Raw genomic sequence first — 19,757 nt, 5'->3', positions numbered from 1 at the left:
CTTAGTCTCGAACAATAAGATAACTGTCGTCCCAATGGCGAGAGCATCAAACTTTTACAGATTTATTTTTATAGGAAAAAGGTAGACATGTTACATTAGGGCTGGCAGCCTTTTCTAGATGCCAAAATCTGAATATTAAAGAGACGTTCGGGTTCGTCCTATATTGATCTTAAAACAATATTTTAATCTCTGTACTTTCCAAAGCTACAATGCTTAATTACGTCACTAAATAACAAATCAATTTTGACGCGTTCGTCAACATTTTTGTCTATGTTTTCAATGCAACGCTAAACTGCTCTAGCTGAAAATGACATTTCTTTGTAACTTTTGATTATTCTTTTTGAAATTTGTCAAGTCTTAAAAAAAGAGTTCAGAACAATCTATGAACGCGACTTTCAAAGACACGCCGTCTGTAAATGGTTTATCGTTAGTACTAACGCCAAGAGCTGCAGCAAAACTGGGAGGTGCTGCATGACTGTAGAAGATAACAAAACTTAAAACGAACAGAAATTGTTCTGCATATGAAAGGGGTTGTCCCCTCCTCAACGCCTCGTTCTTTACGCTAAAGTTCGACTCTTTGTCATAACTCTACTTAAAACAATAAAAACTTTAGCGTAAAGAGCGAGGCGTTCAGGAGGGGCAACTCCTTTCATATACGGAACAATTTCTGTTCGTTTTAATGTCGCTCCTTACTAGAACTTTAGAAAAAATTATTTTATTTATTCTATTTCTGTCCGTTTTTGAATGAATTCATATTGTGATTTTGGCTCACTGCACATGGATAATTAAAACGAAATTTGCACATAAATTTTTTTGCTAAATAGCTTTCTCATAGTTTTGATCGGACAGTTTTGATAAAACAAAGGGGCTGGGGAGGAGGCCTAGTTGCCCTCCGATTTTTGGCTACTTAAAAGTGCAACTAGAACATTTTATTTTTTTACGAACATTTTTTTTAGTAATAAATATACTTAACTTACGAATTAACTTACGAAATGAACTTCCGCTCCTTTGTCAATACCTCGCTCTTTACACTAGAGCTTGAATTTTGTCCCAATCCTTTAAGATGACCCCTGAATCACAAAGGTCGTAGAATAAATTGTTGAAATTACTAGAAATACTTTAGCGTAAAGAGGAAACGAACTATCTTATATCAAGTAATATTTTCTGTTCGTTTTAAGTTTTAATGCTGCTCATTACTTCCAGATGAAAATTTTTTTTTTATTTTCTCAGTGTTTTTTAGATAATGCTAGAAAACCTTGCACCCCCTTCTTGGAAATTCTCTTCCCTTATGACAAACTCCACCACGGAAAGATCCTCCCACGTATCTCCCAAGCATCGGAGGGGGCCTAGCTACCCTCCAATATTTTTGGTCGCGTAAAAGGGACACTGGAACTTTTAATATCCGTTAGAATGAACCCTCTTGCTACATTCTAGGACCACTGTTTCGATACGATCACCCCTGGAAAAAAAAACAACAAACAAACAAATAAAGACGCATCCGTGACCTGTCTTCTGGCAAAAAATACAAAATTCCATATTTCTGTATATAGGAGCTTCATACTTCTACAGTGGGGTTCTCTGATACGTTGAATTCTATTCAACGTATGGACTCAACGCATTCAACGTTGGGATTCTATTACTTTTAGGGGACGTTTTACCCTATTTTCTAAACTAAACTAAATTTTCTCAAACTCGTAATTTTCGATGGGTAAGACTAAACTTGATGAAACTTGTATATTTAAAATCAGCATTGAGTTGCAATTTTTTTGATATAATTATTTGTACAAAAATTCCGTTATTGACAGTTTCGGTTACTATGGAGCCGGGTCGCTCCTTACTACAGTTCGTTACCACGAATTGTTTGATAATCAATTTTGAATTGAATGAGGAGAACCTTCAAGGAAATTATTTCTCTTCAATCGACTTGAAAGTAACAGTGCATAAAGGTATTACATACCAGTATCGGTCCTTAAGTTTGATGTGGTTATTTATTATAATTTATGCTCGTTTTGGCTCTCATTTATTCATCAACGGTAATTTATATTTGTTTTAAGTTTGAATTATTATATGGATTTAATTTTTCTCTTTATAGGTTTTAATATGGCTCTTTAGTTTTCTTTGAAAAAATTATTTTTCGAAAGACGTTTTTAAAGATTGATTTTATAAGAAGGCATAAACTTTACTTTGTTTAAAGACAAAAACAGAAAATCTTCTTGTAAGTAAGTCAAACATGCATTTATTTAAACACATAAACAGTTACAGCAAAGCTGAACATGAAATAATTCTTTTAATGAGATGATGAAAATAAGGTAAGTCTATATTCAATGACCTCGACGTGACGGGGTTCAGTTTGGCTTCAGCCCCAAACAATGCCTAACATTTATAGCTAAGCTGAAACGAAAGTATAAAAACAAGTGCAACTTTTAGTTAAGATAATGAACTTAGAAAAAAATAAAATTTTATACAGTTACTAATAAAAGACTGAATGTTTCAGCTTAAAATTCAGAAGCTTTATCGACGGTGTAAAAAAGAGGGGAAAATGGATTTTAAAAGTTATTAATTACTAGAGAATAACACAAAAATGAGAAAAACATAAAAAATGCAATAAAATAAAAGAAATTCGCATCCAATTTCTTTTTTTGCTTGTATAGCGTTTGTGTGTATGTCTCATCTTTTAATCACTTTTTCCACTATATGTTAACTTGCTTAATGAAGTTTTCCCTCTTTCTTTCTTTGATAATTGCTTCCAGATGTGATATTAGGACTTCTATTTGTATTTTTTTAAAGAATATTTTTTGTTAATTCACTGTCCAATTAAATCTTTTATCCGTTACTATATTTTCATTTCGTTTTAATTTTAAGTCAAAAGCCATTCAAAGGCAGGAAAGGTCTCAAAAATAATTCAAGAGCAAACATTCTACATATTTCCAATCTATATTACTGAAAATAGCCATCCTCCCCAAATATCTTAGAAAACCCTTTATTAAAAACTTATTCACAAACTAGCCGGGTCCCGGCGGCTTCGCCTTCGGGCCCCAGCACGGCACGCTTCTATATATGGATTCTCATTGTCCCTTGTGTTCTATTGCAGTTTTTTTTACTGCAATAGCATATACATAATGTATATGCAATAGCATATACACAGTTTTTTTACTGCAATAGCATATCCCAGCATATACATAGTTGGGTCCCGGCGGCTTCGCCGCTGAGCCACAGCACGGCATGCGGCAGGCTTCTATATATGGATTCTCATTGTACCTTGTGCTCTATTGCAGTTTTTTCAAAAATATTTATATATATATGTATATATATATATATATATATATATATATATATATATATATATATATATATATATATATATATATATATATATATATATATATATATATATATAGCTGGGTCCCGGCGGCTTCGCCGCTGGGCCCCATTATTAATTTTATTTTTTTTTTGGCTAATTGGCTTTCTCAAAGTTTTGATCGGACGATTTTGAGAAAAGGGGGTGGGAGAGGGGGCCTTGATGCCCTCCAATTTTTGGTTACTTAAAAAGGTAATTGGAATTTTAATTTTATTTACGAACGTTTTTATTAGTAATAAATATACGTAACTTACAAATTAACTTATGTAACGAACTTCTATATTCGTATATATTTATAACGTATATGAGGGGGTTCGCCCCTTCGTCGATATCTCGCTCTTTACACTAAAATTTGAATTTTGTTCCAATTCTTTAAGAATGACCCCTGAATCACAAAGGCCGTTTAATTAGAATAAATAGTTCTTTTGAAATTACTAAAAACACTTTAGCATAAAGAGCGAGGTATTCAGGAGGGGACAAACCCCCTCATATACGTAATAATTTCTGTTCGTTTTAAGTTGTAATGTTGCTCCTTACTTTCAGTTGAAAAACTAGTTTTTTTTATTTAGTTTCTCATTGTTTTTTTTTTAAATAACGCTGGAAAATCCAGTGCCCCCTTCATGGGAATTCTCTTCCCCCTTAATAGATTCCTCCATGGAAAGATCCTCTCACGTAACCCCCTCCCTCGACCCTCCTACCACCAAAAAAAATCCCCCCTAAAAACGTCAGCATGCTTCCCAATAACCAATACTATATTATGAATGTAAACAATGGGCAAAGCTCATAGCTTGCAGCCCTTCCCCCAAGGACTGTGGGGAATTAAGTTGTCCTCAAAGACATAGTTATTAGATTTTTCAACTATGGTGAACAAAATGGCTATCTCAAAATTTTGATCTGGTGACTTTGGGAACAAAATGAGCGTGGGAGGGGACCTAGTTGCCCCAAAAAAATTTTGGTCACTTAAACAGGGCACTAGAGCTTTTAATTTCCGCTGAAATGAGCCATCTCGCGACACTCTGGGACCAAAGGGTCGATGCAATCAACCCTTGGGAAAAGAAAAAAAAACCCATAAAAACAAAAAAACATGAAAACAAAAAAAAAACAAATAAGCACGCATCCGTGATCTTTCTTCTGGCAAACTACATAAAATTCCACAATTTTGTTGATAAGAGCTTGAAACCTCTACAGTAGGATTTTCTGATGCGCTGAATCTGATGGTGCGATTTTCATTAAGTTTCAATGACTTTTAGGGAGTGTTTCCCCCTTTTTTCGAAAATGAGGCAGCTTTTTTCATGCTCGCAACTTTTGATGGGTGGGTAACTTTTTTGGGGTAGGGAACGATCTTGTACAGCAGCATTTGCCGTAGGCGGCTTCGGTCCGCGATGAGCTGTTATTAGAATTAGCAATGATGGTAGCATATAATTACCATAGAAAGTTTTGTAAAGCCGTTATATTAGGAAGCTGTGGCTGTGTAGTACAGTTTTGGGATTTTTATTAAAACGAATTATCTAAAATTTGAAGAATAGAAAAAAAACACACTTTTAACAGCCAGTTCCTTCACCATGATATACAATATATAACATAATTTTTAACTAATGAAAAAAGCTTCTATTGGCTAATTTGTTTCGTTTAGCTTGCTTCCAGATGTTAAAAAAATCCTTGTATCCAGCCATTATAAGTTCATAGCTATTCTAAGATATATTTGGCTTCTAGATTAATTGTCTTATTAATTAATGGACTATTTGTAAAAGTTTGTTGATTGAAACAATGGTTAAATTTGAAAATTGGTACTTATTTGTAAAAGTTCGTGTTTTTTTATATTTTAGTTGCCATTGAGTTAGTTCTGTCAAAGTTTCAGATACATCCTGTCATTATGTTTCGGCCAACTTTTTAATGTTAAGAAATACACCTCTTGACATATAATTATTATTTTCTAGAAGGTACAATCTAGTTTTATTTTTTAGAATAAAGATAATTCTGCATAGCGTTTAAAGTAAAGCATCTGCTGATAAGTAGGTATTATGGGGGGAGGCATTATTTTTATTTAACTGTTGTCGAGCATGAACGGCCCATTTATTCCCTCCCAAGACTAAGAGATACTTCACGTCAGAACCCCAAACTTATTAGCGTATAAATTCATTGATCATGAATGACCCTTAATTTTTTGCAAGTCTAGATTTTACTTTTAATTTTATATAGATTTTAATTTTTTCTAGATTTTACTTTTTTTAATATAGAGTGAGGTTGACTGATTGGTAAATGTTTCAAAGACTCTAATTTACTTTCAAATTTACAACAATGTTTCAAACAAAAAAGAACCTCCTTGTGTTTGACTTTTTTCCTCTGCTGGGTTCTATCGTTGTATCTTTTCAGTCACTTCTACCACAACTCCTCTCTTGATTTTAATTTATCAGGGTCTGATTTATAAATGCCAAACGCTAACAAAACAAATATGTTTCCCAAAACTATATTCAGTTGCAAAATCACGATAAATACTTTTATACACACTTTTTGACTAGTTTACAGTATTATTTTGCTACATATAAGAACAGGAGTCATTATCCTTTTCATCTTTTAGAACATCAAAGGAATGAGCACCCTTCGTGCCAAACTGGGATTTGTGACCACCGTCTACTATGTCCTTTCTAATCGCTGATGACTGAGTAGATGAGGAAGACTGAACATATGGCATTGGTGCCACTGCACTGCTAACACTATTACGTGAATTTGGTCTCGAGTAATCGAGAGACAGGGGCATCAACAAATGGGATCCATAGCTCCCTGTTTCGGCTTTGAAAATGATCTCTGCGATTTCTTTCTTAACATAGGCACGAGTTATCTTATCCATGGATCGAAGTGTATTCACTATGTATTCCCCATAGGATTCTAGGTCATCTCTATTTTTCTGAACACCTGTACGTAAAACAGTATATCTCTCTTCCATACTACAATGTTCGTTTTTTGTACATTTGTTATAAGGACTTTCTTTAACAGAAATAACCTCTCTCTTTCTTTTCATTAAAGGATGTGTCATAATGACGTTATCTTCTGCATCAGCACCATCAATGGCTTCTTGACTACCAGCAAGAAGCGAATCTGCTTCATCGCTGTATTCGTCAATATCATTTCTCTCGTCAATACTTATTCCTAATCCACCCTGAAAGGAAATTATTGTTTAAAAAGAAAGTGATGGTAAGTTATTTGTTAGCCATTGAACAATAAACTGTATAAACAAAAACAAGTTAATTAAAACGATAAAAAAATAACATTTAAGCTCTACGCTATTTCAAAGAAAGAGAAAAAGTGAAAATTATTAGTTAAACTGAATGAGCCCTTTGGGGGGGGGGCTAAAATAAGCCCTTTCATTCTCGAAGAAGCCAACCAAGTAAAAAAATTTTTTTTTACCAAGGTAAAAAAAAAAAAATCAGTTTTCTTATTACGTTGCTGTTCCGCAAGAGGATTCATTCTTGAAGCATTGAAAGAGAGAAAAGCCACATTAGTAGGGTTAATCGCAATGTTTCCGATACCAAATCCTTATGTAGAACCCGCCATTCCTTTTTTCCTGAACCCAAATCGTATCCACCAGGTGCAATTCCTAATTTCTGGACGCAAAATCCTATGGAGCAGTTCCAAATCTTTTTTTAATGACCGTAGGCAAGGGTTTATACGGCAAACTCCTAAAGACTAGTCCTCACAACATTGTGTAGACTATTTCTACTATAAGGGATAGGGACTTTCTCGGATTATCGGATTACCGATAGGGATTACCGTAGGCAAGGGTTTATGCGGCAAACTCCTAGCGAAATTGTGATATTTTCTCACACCCTTTGTCTTGTAAACGTATGTGTTCGTGAGAGGTAATTCTTTAACCTGGTTTTAGGTCTAAGCAAGGCTTTCTAAGATATTATTTTTTAGCTAAGAGACATCCCCCACTGTAAAAAAGGGTCCAGATAGGCATGATTCTAACCCCATGCGCCGATTTCTAACAGAGTATTTTATACCTGGGAGACACACCCCCGCAATGAATGTAAAACCATATTTTGCTGCCGGGTGTCCTATTGTTTGAATTTTAGAAAATCTTGTTTACCAAATGGTTGTATGTCCTGGCTAAGTTAGTGTCTTACGAGGTGTTGAAGCTTACACACAAAAAATGGATGATCTCATCGAGGCATTTTAGCGTGATTCCAACGATATTTTTGATAATTTTGACGAACCCCCTCAAGAGCAAAAGGGGGGATATTTCGACCCCAACTTAAGACATTTATATACCCCTGCAACTTCCATTCCAGATACAGGCGCCCTTTCAAGCAATTTATTAGGAAATCTATATGCCCAATCAACTAATGACCCTTTAATAGACAATTTATATTTGCCTTCAACTGGCAACGTAGATTCAAGTGCCATTTAAAGCAATTTACTAGACAATATCTAGGCTCATTCAACTAGTGATGTTTTACAAGGCATTTTTATTCGCGCCTCTAACCTCCAACCCACCTGTAAACACTTCATTATTAATTAATGAGATTCAAGACTTTGATGATAATTTTGAAATACCCACAAGTGAAGACTTTATTTTGTCCCCTCCCCTTGAGATAATTTTGAAGCAGCCCAAAGTGAAGAAATTTTAGCAAAATTGACGAATGAAATGTTTTAAGATTTTGATTTTACACAATATTTCGGTGAATTTTCCCCAAGGGATTTTGAACTAGCCCCAAGCGAAGAGTTTATTTTACCCTCTCCCCCTCAAGATAATTTTTAAGAGACCCCAAGTGAAAAGGATCTGTGCATTATACCCCTCTAAGAAAATTTATAGATAATTTTGAACCAGACAATAGTGAAGAGAGCCATTTTATTATTCCTCCTGATTTTGAAGTGTTTAGTGAAGATTCAAATCAAGATAATGTTGTTTCGAACCAGATAGACGGGGGAGGGAATGAACCAATTCCTTTTAAATCTTATAAAATGGGTTTAAAGAATATTTGATATCTTATAAATTTTATTCTTCGTGCATTGCCGACACACTGGGAGCTAGCATAGAAGAGATGAGACATACAATAGGTGAAACACTTAAAAAAAAGTTCAAAAATAAGAAAGCAAAAGTGCAAGAGTTGAACTTGCTGCTCATATAGGTGTTCTCTAAAGAGGGCAGGGAAGGTGAATCTAGTTTTACTATAAAAAATGGAGACGTTTCACAAATTTTGGGGATGCCAAATGGTTTACAATAAAATGGATAGAGGGATTAAATGCATCTAACGCTTTCTGATTATAACTATCCCTTTGGCCAAAAACGGCCCAAAATCCCGTAAGCCTTAAAGAAAAAGCAAGCTATTACTGATCTTAAGTTTGACCAAGGATATGAATGCTTCAATTAGAGTATTTTAGCAAGTGAACACCAGGTTTTAAGCCATGATACCAGTAGTAAATAGCTTCTAGCTTTGAACAAAGTGGGGTTAGACGGGGGCACTTTCCCTATTGTTTCGTTTAAATGCTTTGAGGGAAGATGGCCTATTCAAATGAAACATATTAAACTCCGGGAGATCGAAAACCCAACTGTAGGAATAAGCGTGCTTTTTATGATACTAATGAAAAAACAACATTATGTCCAATACATACCCCATCTAATTTCAATATAAAATATAATGTATATTTATTGTATGCAGAAAAAGAACCGAACACTTTTTCCTGATAATGAGCCTTAGTAGACTTTTGCAACACGGAAATGGTACTAGATTTTTTTTTGTGTTTTTTGCCTGGTCCCGAAAACTAGCGAGGAGGGATTAAGGGACCATTTGAAATATTGTTCCCCTTGTGATCTACAGGTGGTAGAAACGTTACTGAAAGATAAAGCAACGCTAGAATTTAATCATTTTTCTTATAGAATTCCAATGAAATATAAAATTTTTGCGGGTTTTTAATCTATTATTGCAAAAAAAAAAAAAAAAAAACGGGAAAGATTTAGGCCAGCACAAACCAGTGGCTTTTAGATATGCTGTAGCCAAGTCAAATAGGGAATTGGTCAAATATACCAAGCATTTAGGGTCTTCATGGCATATTGTCGACTTAAAAGAACTTTTAAAAGATGCAGAAGCTTGTCTAGATGATGCATATGAAACAAATAGGGAAATGGTAATTACTGAAGCTGGTATGAAAAAAAATAGAGAGTAGAATATGCTGGGTTTGTGAAAAGTCTCTACAAAAGGACCCAAAATCTATCGGGAAGCATTCTGTGAAAGATCTTTGTCATATAACGGGGACTCTTAGAGGCATGGCCCACGGCGTTTGTACTTCCGTATTACGTAGCAAGCTAAATTTACATATCGACTTCCAGAATCTTTCATCTTATAAAAAACATCTTTTATTAGGATTTTCAAAGATTGAGAATACGAATTTTGAGCTTAAGCCAATCGCCAAGACTAGCGAAAAATACAAGGCCCTAAAAATGTCATTGAAGAACGATAACGATAGAAAACAGACCATGTAATTTTCCGATATATTTAATGTTTTACCAAAAGCCTTAGACAGTGTCGTAGAAATACAGTGCAGAGAAGATCTGTTAAATTTTCCTATATTTAGACAAAAATTTACTCAGAAGATGAATTTCCTCTACTCACACGAAAAGGCGTTTTTCAGTACTCTTACCTAGAAAGTTTTGAGAGTTTTTCGCAAAACGCATTACCTTCAAACCAAGCATCTTAAAACGATTTTGTTCAAGAACCCTTTTGTGAGGAAGAGTATGTCTTTGAAAAAGCAGTTTGGAAAAAAATCAACTGTAAGAATTTGAAAGACAATACGTCAGTGTACCTTGCCTCAGATGTAGTTTCATTGGCCGACGTATCTATGGAATTTAGCGCCACCATTCTTGACCTTTATAAGATTGAACCAAAATATTACTTAAGTACCCCCTCCCTCGCATACGATACAATATTAGTAATGATGAAACCAAATAAAATTGAACTGATTATAGATCAAGAAATATATCTTTTCATAGAAAGGGCTATTTACGGCGGTTTAGTTTCTCATAACGATAGGTACGTAACGTGTGACCCTAAAGATACAGAAAATCAAAGCTATGGACTCTGTCTAGTACAAAAAATAATTAGCTAGATGATAGATTCCGTATATTTTACTTGCTGGCTGAGTACCAAATTGTACTAAATACACTTTTGAGCACAAAAAACTCAGCTAGTTGATAAATTCCAAGTGTTTGGAATTTATCAACTAGGCGACTCTCAAGTGCAGCCATCTATTCCACTTCAGTTATATATGGCAGCATAACTGAATTTTAAGCTAGGTTACATTGAGTTATCTCCTTTCAAGCTAGGTAAGTTTAGGTTCAGTTAGCGTGGCGGGCCACGTTAACTGAATCTGAACGAACCTAACTTGAAAGCAGTTAACTCAAACAAAGCATACGGGATTTATCAACTAGCTGAGTTTTTTATAGTCAAAAGTGCTGTTATTAAATTTTGATATTCAGTTAGCAACTAAAACACCCAGAATTTAAGAGCTAGTTGAGTTTATTTTACTCAAAAGTCCTTCCATTAAATTTTTTGGTACTCGAACAGCAATTAAAACATTTGGTATTTATCAACTAGCTGAGTTTGTTGTACTCAAAAGTGCCTTCATTAAAATTTTGGTACTCTGCCTGCAAGCAAGACACAGGGTATTTATCAATAAGTTGAGTATGTTGTACACACTAAAACACACGGAATTTAAGGACTAGCTGAGTTTGTTGTGCTCTAAAGTCTTATACTAAATTTTTGATATTTAGTCATCAAATAAAATACTCGGAATTTACAGGCTAGTTGGGCTTGCTGGTCTGAAATGTGCTTTCATTATATTTTTGGTACTCAGCCAGCAACTTTAAACACTCGGAATTTATCAACTAGCTGTGTTTTTTGTACTCAAAAGTACTTTCGTTAAATTTTTGATATTCGGTTTGCAACTAGAACACTCGGAATCTACCTACTAGTTGAGTTTGTTTTACTCAAAAGTGCTTCCATTAGATTATTTGGTACTCAGCCAGCAATTAAAACACTTGGTATTTATCAACTAGCCGAGTCTTTTGTACACAAAAGTGCTTCATTAAATCTTTGGTACTCAGCCTGCAATAAAAACACACGGAATTTATGAACTAGCTGTGTTTGTTTTACTCAAAAGTGCTTTCACTACATTTTTGATATTCAGTCAGCAACTAAAACACTCGGAATTTACCAACTAGTTGAGTTTGCTGCACTCAAAAGAGCTTTCATTAAATTTTTGATGCTCAGTTCAGCAACCAAAACACTTGGGAATTATCAACTAGCTGAGTTTGTTGCACTCAAAAGTGCTTTTATTAAATTTTTTATAACTAAGACACACAGAATTTATTAACTAGCTGAGTATGTTGCACTTAAAAGTGCTTTCATTAAATTCATCTTAGTCAGTCAGCAACTACCACACTCCGAATTCATCAACAAGCGGAGTTTGTTGTACTCACACCTTCTTTTATTAAATTTTTAATGTTCAATCAGAAACTAAGACACTTGGAATTTACCAGCTAATTGACGTCGTTGCATTCAAAAGTACTTTCATTATTTTTTTGGTATTCAGCCAACAGCTAAAACATTCGAAATTTATCAACTAGCTGATTTTGTTGCACTCAAAAGTGCTTTTACTAAATTTTTTATATCCAGTCGGTAACAATAACACTCGGAATTCACCAACTAGTTGAGCTTGTTGTATTCAAAAGTGCTTTCATTAATTGTTTTGGTACACATCCAGCAACTAAAACACTCGGAGCTTATTAACTAGCTGAGCTTGTTGTACTCAAAACTGCTTTTACTCAAAAATTATACCCAGTCGGTAATTAAGACACACAGAATTTATCAGCTTGCTGAGTTTGTTGTACTTAAAAGCCTTTTCATCAAATTTATGTTAGTCAGCAACTAAAACACTCCGAATTTACCAACAAGCTGAGTTTGTTGTACTCAAAAGTTTTTTTTTTAATTTTTAATATTCAGTCAGCAACTAAAACACTCTGAATTTACCATCCAGTTGAGTTTATTGTAGTCAAAAGTGCTTTTATTATAGGAACTAAGACATTCGGAGTTGATCAACTAGTTGAGCTTGTTGTACTCAAAAGTACTTTTATTAAATTTTTGGTACTCTTCATGCAAGTAAAACACACGGAATTCATCAACTAGATGAGTTTGTTGTACTCAAAATTGCGTTTATTAAATTTTCGGCACTCGGCCTGCAAGTAAAACATGGGATTTATCAACTAGCTGAGTTTGTTGTACTCAAAACTGCTTTTAATAAATTTTCAGATACCCAGTCGGTAACTACAGAGTTCGGAATCGATCAACTTGCTGATTTTGTTTTACTCAAAAGTACATTTATCAAATTTCTGGTATTCAGCCTGCAGCTAAAACTCACAGAATTTAACAACTAGCTAAGTTTACTGTACTCGAAAGTGCTTTCACTAAGTTTTTGATATTGAGTCAGCAACTAAAACACATGGAATATACCAACTAGCTGAGTTTTTTCTAGTCAAAAGTGCTTTTATTAAATTTTTGATACTCATACTCAGTCAGTAATTAAGACATTTAGAATTTGTCAACTAGCTGAGATAGTTGTATTTGAAATTGCTTTTATTAAATGTTTGGCACTCAGCCTGCAAGTAAAACAGAATTTATCAACTAGAGGAGTTTGTTGCATCAAAATTGCTTTCATTAAATTTTTAGTGCTCAGGTAGCAGCTAAAACAGTCCGAATTTATCCTCTAGCTAAGTTTGTTGTACTCAAAGTGTTTCATTAAATGTTTAATACTCAGTCAGCAACTACAACACTTCAAATTTACTAACTAGCTGGGTTTGCTGAACTAAAAACTGTTTTTACTAATTTTTTCTAAACGCATTCGGTAACTAAAACATTCTGAATTTACCAAGTAGCTGAGTCTATTATACTTAAAAGTAATTTTATTAAATTTTCGGTACTCATCAGGCAAGTAAAACACCCAGAATTTATTAACTAGCTGAGTTTGTTGTACTCAAAAGGGGTTTTATTAAATTTTTATATCCAGTCTGTAACTAAAAGACTCAGCCAGCAACTAAAACAGTCGGAACTTATTGACTAGCTGAGTTTGTTGTACTTAAAAGTGCACTCATTAAAATTTTGTTACTCATTCAACAGCTAAAACACTTGGAATTTATCAACTAGCTGAGTTTGCTGTGTTCAAAAGTGCATGTATAAAATTTTTTGATATCCAGTCGGTAACTAAAACACTCGGAATTTACCAAGTAGCTGAGTTTATTGTACTCAAAAGTGCTATTATAATATTTTGGTACTAAGCTAGCAAGGAAAATACACGGTATTTATCAACGAGCTTAGTTTATTGTACTCGAGAGTGCCTTCATTAAATTTTTTTTTACTAAATCAGACTAGAACACCCGGAATTTATCAACTAACTTTGATTGTTGTGCACAAAAGGGCTTTTTACTACATTTTTGATATTCATTCAGCTGCTAAAACACACGGAATTTATCAACTAGTTGAATTTGTTGTACTCAAAAGCTTTTCATTAAATTTTTGGGTACGCAACAGGCAATTAAACACTGGAAATTCATCAAGTAGCTGAGTTTACTGTACTCAAAAATACATTTATTAAATCTTTGCTACTCAGTCAGCAACTGAAATACTTGTAATTTACCAACTAGCTGAAGTTGTTGTTTTCAAAAGTGCTTTTATTAAATTTTTTATACTCAGCGTGCAAGTAAAACACATGGAATTTATCAGCTAGCTGAGTTTGTTGTACACAAAAGTGCTTTCATTGAATTTGTGGTGCTCAATGAGCAACTAAAACTCTCGGAATGTACCCACTAGCTAAGGTTGTTGTACTATGAAGTGCTTTTATTAAATTTTTTGCTATTACGCCTGCAAGATAAACACACATAATTTATCAATTAGTTGAGTTCGTTGTACTACAAAGTAAAGTTCGTTGTACTACAAAGTTCGTTGTACTACAAAGTAAAACATTATGTTTTTGTAATTGAGTCAGCATAAAACATAGTGAATTTACCAACTAGCTGAGTTGTTGTACTCAAAACCGCTTTTATCATTTTTTTTTTCATATCCAGTCGGTAACTAAAACATTAAGAATTTATCCACTAGCTAATTTGTTGTACTTGAAAGTACTTTCATTAAATTTATGTTAGTCAGTCGGCAACTAAAACACTCGTAATTTACCAAATAGCTGAGTTTGTTGTAATCAAAAGTATTTCTAATAAGTTTTCGGTACTCTTCCTGTTTTCGGTACTTTCACAGGAAATATATCAACTAGATTCCATTCAAATGTGCTTCCATTAAATTTATACTACCCAATCAGCCACTAATACATTCGGAATATACCAACTAGCTGAGTTTGTTCAGTGCTTTTATCAATTTTTTTTGATGCTTAGTCAGTAACTAAAAGACTCGGAGTTCGCCAACTAGCTGGTTTTGTTGTAGTCAAAGGTGCATTTATTAAATTTTTGGTACTAAGCTGGCAACTAAACACACACAATTTATCAACTCGCTCAGTTTGTTGTAATCAAAAGTGCTTTCATTAAATTTTTTATACTAAGACACTCAGAAATTACCAACTGCCTAAGTTTATTGCACTGAAAAGTGGTTTAATTAAACTGTTTTACTCAGTCAGCAACTAGGACATTTTGAACGTAACTACTAGCTGAGTTTGTTGTATGCAAAAGTGTTGTATTTAATGATTGCTCAGGGTGCACTCCTTGATTCAAGATTCTTTCTAGCATGTAGCATCATATATTTCCTTAAAACAGGTCAGTTATAATACAAATCCTTGATTTAAGTCTAATATTTTTTACCAATTTAACAGCCTATTGTCCTGTGGCCCCCTTCCAAAAATATCTACTTGACAGAACCATAATAGCCTCTAAAATTTATTTTAGATTTATTATTTTTTGAAATTATTTCAAATTGTCTATGTCATTCTCATTTTCAGCATACCATTTCTGATTCCAAAATGAACAAGTTAAATAGTCATTTTAAGACATGAAAAAAAATTGAAAAATTTCTGAGTTCAGAAAAGTAAATAATAAAAATGTCACTATAATCATTATTTTTCCAACAGGAAAAATCACGACGAACATATCTATATCATCTTCGCTTCGTATTTTGAAAATATCAAGTGAATTTATTTTGTTATAAGTATATTTAATGTCATTGTAAGACATAAAACAAGTTGACAAATTTATATCTTAAAAAATTCAAAGTTAAAAAAATCGAAGTTCAAAAAAGGGGGAGGCAAAAAGTTGGCGGAGGGGCATTGCGGGCCCTTGGAGGTGGGATATGGATGACCATAAGCTCACTCTAAAAAAATGCCATAGCAACTGATTCGTTGGGCTCATAAGCTCGCCAGTTTACTTTTCTCAGGCGCGCGTCAGAAGAAAAAAGGGGTAGCAGACTTGCCGCTTTTTGATTCATTAAAATTCGGATCGTATTATAAAATGCGTTTCAAATCCCGCTTTATATTCACTAAGTATAGGAAGCCTATAAAAATGTAAACTGGTTTCATTCAACCCGAATAAAAGTTTATTTATAGAATCGTCATGGATTTAAAGAATATTAAGTACTCATGTAAGCATGCAAATGAGATTCTCATGAGATAGAATTAGAGAATATTAAGTATGTACCGGCTGGTATATGAAAATGAGGTTCTTCTGTTAAAATGCGAATTGTGTATCCCTTGTAGAATAGGTAATCTGGTTGCTAGGGAAATTTCATGACCGGATCTGGTGGCTAAGAAAGCCGGCGCAAATTATGTCCCCGCCAGAGTATTGCCTACTCCGGGTTACTTTCAATTAGTGCTCAAGCCTGTAGAAGCCTCGAAGTAAGCGGTATGGTATCGCTGTCGGAAGGCACTCCTGAAGCGTTATTAGCTTTAGTACTTACGTGTGCCCCTTTCTAAGCAAAAAGGTTTATGACCTACAATTGAAGGTGAACTGTTATGGTAACCCTTTCTTCACCTTACAGCGGTAATCTGGGCGTAATCCGGGCAACGTACAGAAAGAAAAGTGTACTAATTACCCCAACTTCCAATAAATTCGGAACTTCCGAACTCCGAAACGCACCATAAGTTGGGGTAGGGGTGAGAATATTTCGTAAAGAAAAATTTAAGGGAAATGGAAACTGCCTAGGAGGGTGTAAGGAAGGAGGCTTTGAATTGATTAGGATTGAGGACAGGGATGAATCTGGGATTTTCTTCAGGAGGAGGCGCATAATAGGTTGCTTCGATAAACTTGCGACCAAAGAAAAACCCGCAATTTAAAAGGAACCTCGACAATTATGTGTCGTAGATAGGTAGTGGAAATGGTCGTAAATTTAATCTAAAATCTGGTGAGGGGCAAAGTTCTAATAAATCTGTTGAAATTAAATGGCATAAAAAAATTGAAACAAAAAATGGTAAGTTATAAAACCACCCCGCCATAAAAAAAAATATATAAAAGACTGTTCACCAGCTATAACAAAATGCACAAATTTTTGCCTTTGCATTTCTGACCACTATAGCGAGTGATTTAAGCTTTTTATTGACAAAAAAAGGTCTTGAACCATCTTTTGGGGCCATGCACTCGTTAGACAATTTGTATAGGCGAAATCCTTTAGCATGTCGCCTTATCTTTGTGGCAGCGCTTAGTAACTGTAATAGTAATCAAGAGCAGGAGATGACGATAAAGATACATCTTGTATATTTTTAAAAGATACATTAAACATTCGATACTAGTTCTTTTAGGGGTGTAACAAGACAAACAGAACGAAGAGATAGAAAGGAATAGAAAACATTTAAAACGAGGGTTTTAAGTATAGGCAATAAAGCATTAACTAATCAATATTTCTTATCAAAAATAGTGTTTTAATAAACAGCATCAACTTTGACGAAATCTCAAAATTTTACTTTTCACAACAACGTAGCGTATCTTTCCACTTTTTAAAGTTCGATATGTTTCGCTTAAATTACAATGTGTAAATATACAACGTAGCGTATCTTTCCACTTTTTAAAGTTCGATATATTTCGCTTAAGTCAGATAATTCAGAATTTTATAAGAAAAAGTCCATTTCTTATTTCCACTCCCACCATATCTATTTATTGCACACTCAATGTCTACCTCAATGTTTCGGTGAAAGTTTATAACGGCTAGTCCAGTCAGTCTAAAGTCCTGTCAGTTTACAGTATTTCCTTTTCTACTCATTCTAAAATATTCGAACAAAGACCAAAATCGTCAGAGATGTTTCAAAACCGAAAACAGTAACATTGAACTGTGGAAATTTCGCAAAAGTTGCAATAATTAAGCGATTTCAGACTAAATAAAATTTTTACAAACACTTAATTTTCTACTTTATAGGACAAATTAAACATCTTTATGTTTCTATTTAGAAGTGATAATTTTTTTTTACTATAAATTTCAATTTCACTTTACACTTTCACTAGAAAAAAAACGCCTTTTTGTCAATTAAACTGTAAAGTGCACTTCAGCGACCGATTTTCCGAAATAAATGGAATCAGCATGTTCGGAACTATCGTATCCATAAGAGAAACTTTTTTTTAGACATTTCTGGGCCGCGTTGGAAATTTTTGTTGTGAGTGGTATTTGCCTTGTGCGCAGGTTCTCTCGAGGGTTGGTTTTTATTGGTGGGCGAAAGTTTTTCACTTGAGTGTTTAATTTTTCATGTGTTAGTTTAATTGTACAAATGTTTCCCTTATATACACAGACCATAGAGCCTTTTTTGGGGCCAGAAGCAAGAATTATGTTTTTGTGTATATTTTCACAAAATTTGATGTATTCAAATTACATTTTTCAATCGTGCGATTCTTTTCTTCTTTATTATTATACGGAGAAACGAACCAATCGTTCGTTTTGGGACGAGTCTCGCTGTTTTAAAAGAAAATATGAATATTTATACTGGGCTGTTATTTCTCCATCAGGGAAGAAAGTAGAGCAGTGGCGCAATTTGGTCAAAATACCCGGGAGGGGGGCAAAGTTGGAGCCAATTTTCCCAAATCAAGTGAAAAAAAAAAAATCCATATAGTGCCACAAAGGCAGATATACAAATGAAAACTGACTCTTTTCTATGGATGCTTGAATTATGTAGGTTTATCGCCTCCTGCAAATTATGCCGCTGCAGTTAAGGTTAATCGAAGAAATGTACTTTTATTATAGAGATTAGTCAGATTTTATGATGGTTAAAAGTAGTTGTCAGAAATTTTCCTTTGATTTTTTATTAATAAATAACAAGAAACAAGGTGTCACTTTAAGGGTTCAAAATCAAATTGCGAAGGAAGCGATTATTACACTTGGAAAGAACATAAAAAGACGCATCGAATGCCGTATTCACATTCTACTAAGCAAAGTAATAAAAAAAACCGTAAAAGTTACCGCTTGAATTACTTACAGTTGCAATTCGAGAGAGTATTTAATATTAGTTTCAACGAAACAGTCAATTACAATTTACAAATTATAAATTGTCAGTTTACAATATACCCAACTTTCAGAACATTCAAAAAATAGTTTCTCGGTCTGAGCTGTTTCTCCTCAGTTTTCTTTATAGCTACGCAACCTCTAGTCTTTGTTTTAAAGCCTCAAAGCATTTAGCGATCGGAAACCGGCTCTGAGTGATTCCATTACATGTATAAATTGTACTTGTACTTGCGTAGTCGCAGAAGGAAGCTGATAAAATTGAGTAGAAATTAAAAAACCTACTTGCCTCTATATTTACTTTTGTTTTAGGGTGGTACTTATTGTGCAAAAATGCAAACGCTTTGTATGCGAACCAAACAGGTGCTGTATCAACGTCGGCTCCTGATCCACTTTTTGTCATTGCCAGTTTGTGTCGTAATTTTCTATATGTTGCCAGTAAGCTTGTCATTTTTCTCTTCAAATCTGGCACTTCAATTCCTAGCTCTTCGGAAATCGCATCCCAAGCTTCATTTTTCTTAGGCACTGACTTGTAAAACGGATGCGTATTGTCCCACAGTAATGGATATTTCCCGTACTCACTAATGAAGCTTAACATCAGATCATTAGTCCATTCCATCTTCACCCAGCGAGCACAACAAGTAGACTAAAAAACGAGCTCAGAAAGCTCGTTTCTAATCAGTTGCTTGCGCGGCTTACATGAGCTCCTCAAGCATCGTTGACAGCGTTTCTACTTTTTAGTTTAGAGACTAGGAAAAGGCTCGCAAAGGTATTCCGGATATATATAAAATATGAAATATTAGGTAGTGAAAGTTGCTTTGTGATACAGTTTAAGTTTCTGCGTAATATATCCTCGGAAATGTAACCAGAACATTTTATGTGGGATTACTAGCGGCTCCTTAACGTGTATTAAACAAAATGAAACGAGTTTTTTAACT

The 19,757-nt window shown here is 34.2% G+C and overlaps 1 protein-coding gene across 1 annotated transcript; it reads right to left on the bottom strand.

Annotated features, from left to right (window-relative positions):
- Window positions 1-5,614: 5,614 nt before the first annotated feature.
- On the bottom strand, window positions 5,615-19,478 carry LOC136028141 (uncharacterized). The gene is made up of 2 exons (XM_065705802.1): window positions 19,109-19,478; window positions 5,615-6,515 (listed from the first exon to the last, which is right to left on the bottom strand). The coding sequence occupies exons 1-2, from the start codon at window positions 19,436-19,438 to the stop codon at window positions 5,895-5,897; spliced, it is 951 nt and encodes a 316-aa protein (XP_065561874.1). The 5' UTR covers window positions 19,439-19,478; the 3' UTR covers window positions 5,615-5,894.
- Window positions 19,479-19,757: the final 279 nt, after the last annotated feature.

Source organism: Artemia franciscana, chromosome 6 (genome assembly GCF_032884065.1).
Source record: "Artemia franciscana chromosome 6, ASM3288406v1, whole genome shotgun sequence".
Taxonomy (NCBI): domain Eukaryota; kingdom Metazoa; phylum Arthropoda; class Branchiopoda; order Anostraca; family Artemiidae; genus Artemia; species Artemia franciscana.
Note: the sequence above shows the minus strand (reverse complement) of the source record. Positions and strands in the feature narration are given on the sequence as shown.

Coding starts and splice junctions, on each gene's coding strand:
- LOC136028141 (XM_065705802.1), bottom strand. CDS start 19,438: ATGGAATGGACTAATGATCTGATGTTAAGCTTCATTAGTGAGTACGGG. Junction 6,516..19,108: donor AAACAAAAGTAAATATAGAG/GCAAGTAGGTTT, acceptor ATTTCCTTTCAG/GGTGGATTAGGAATAAGTAT.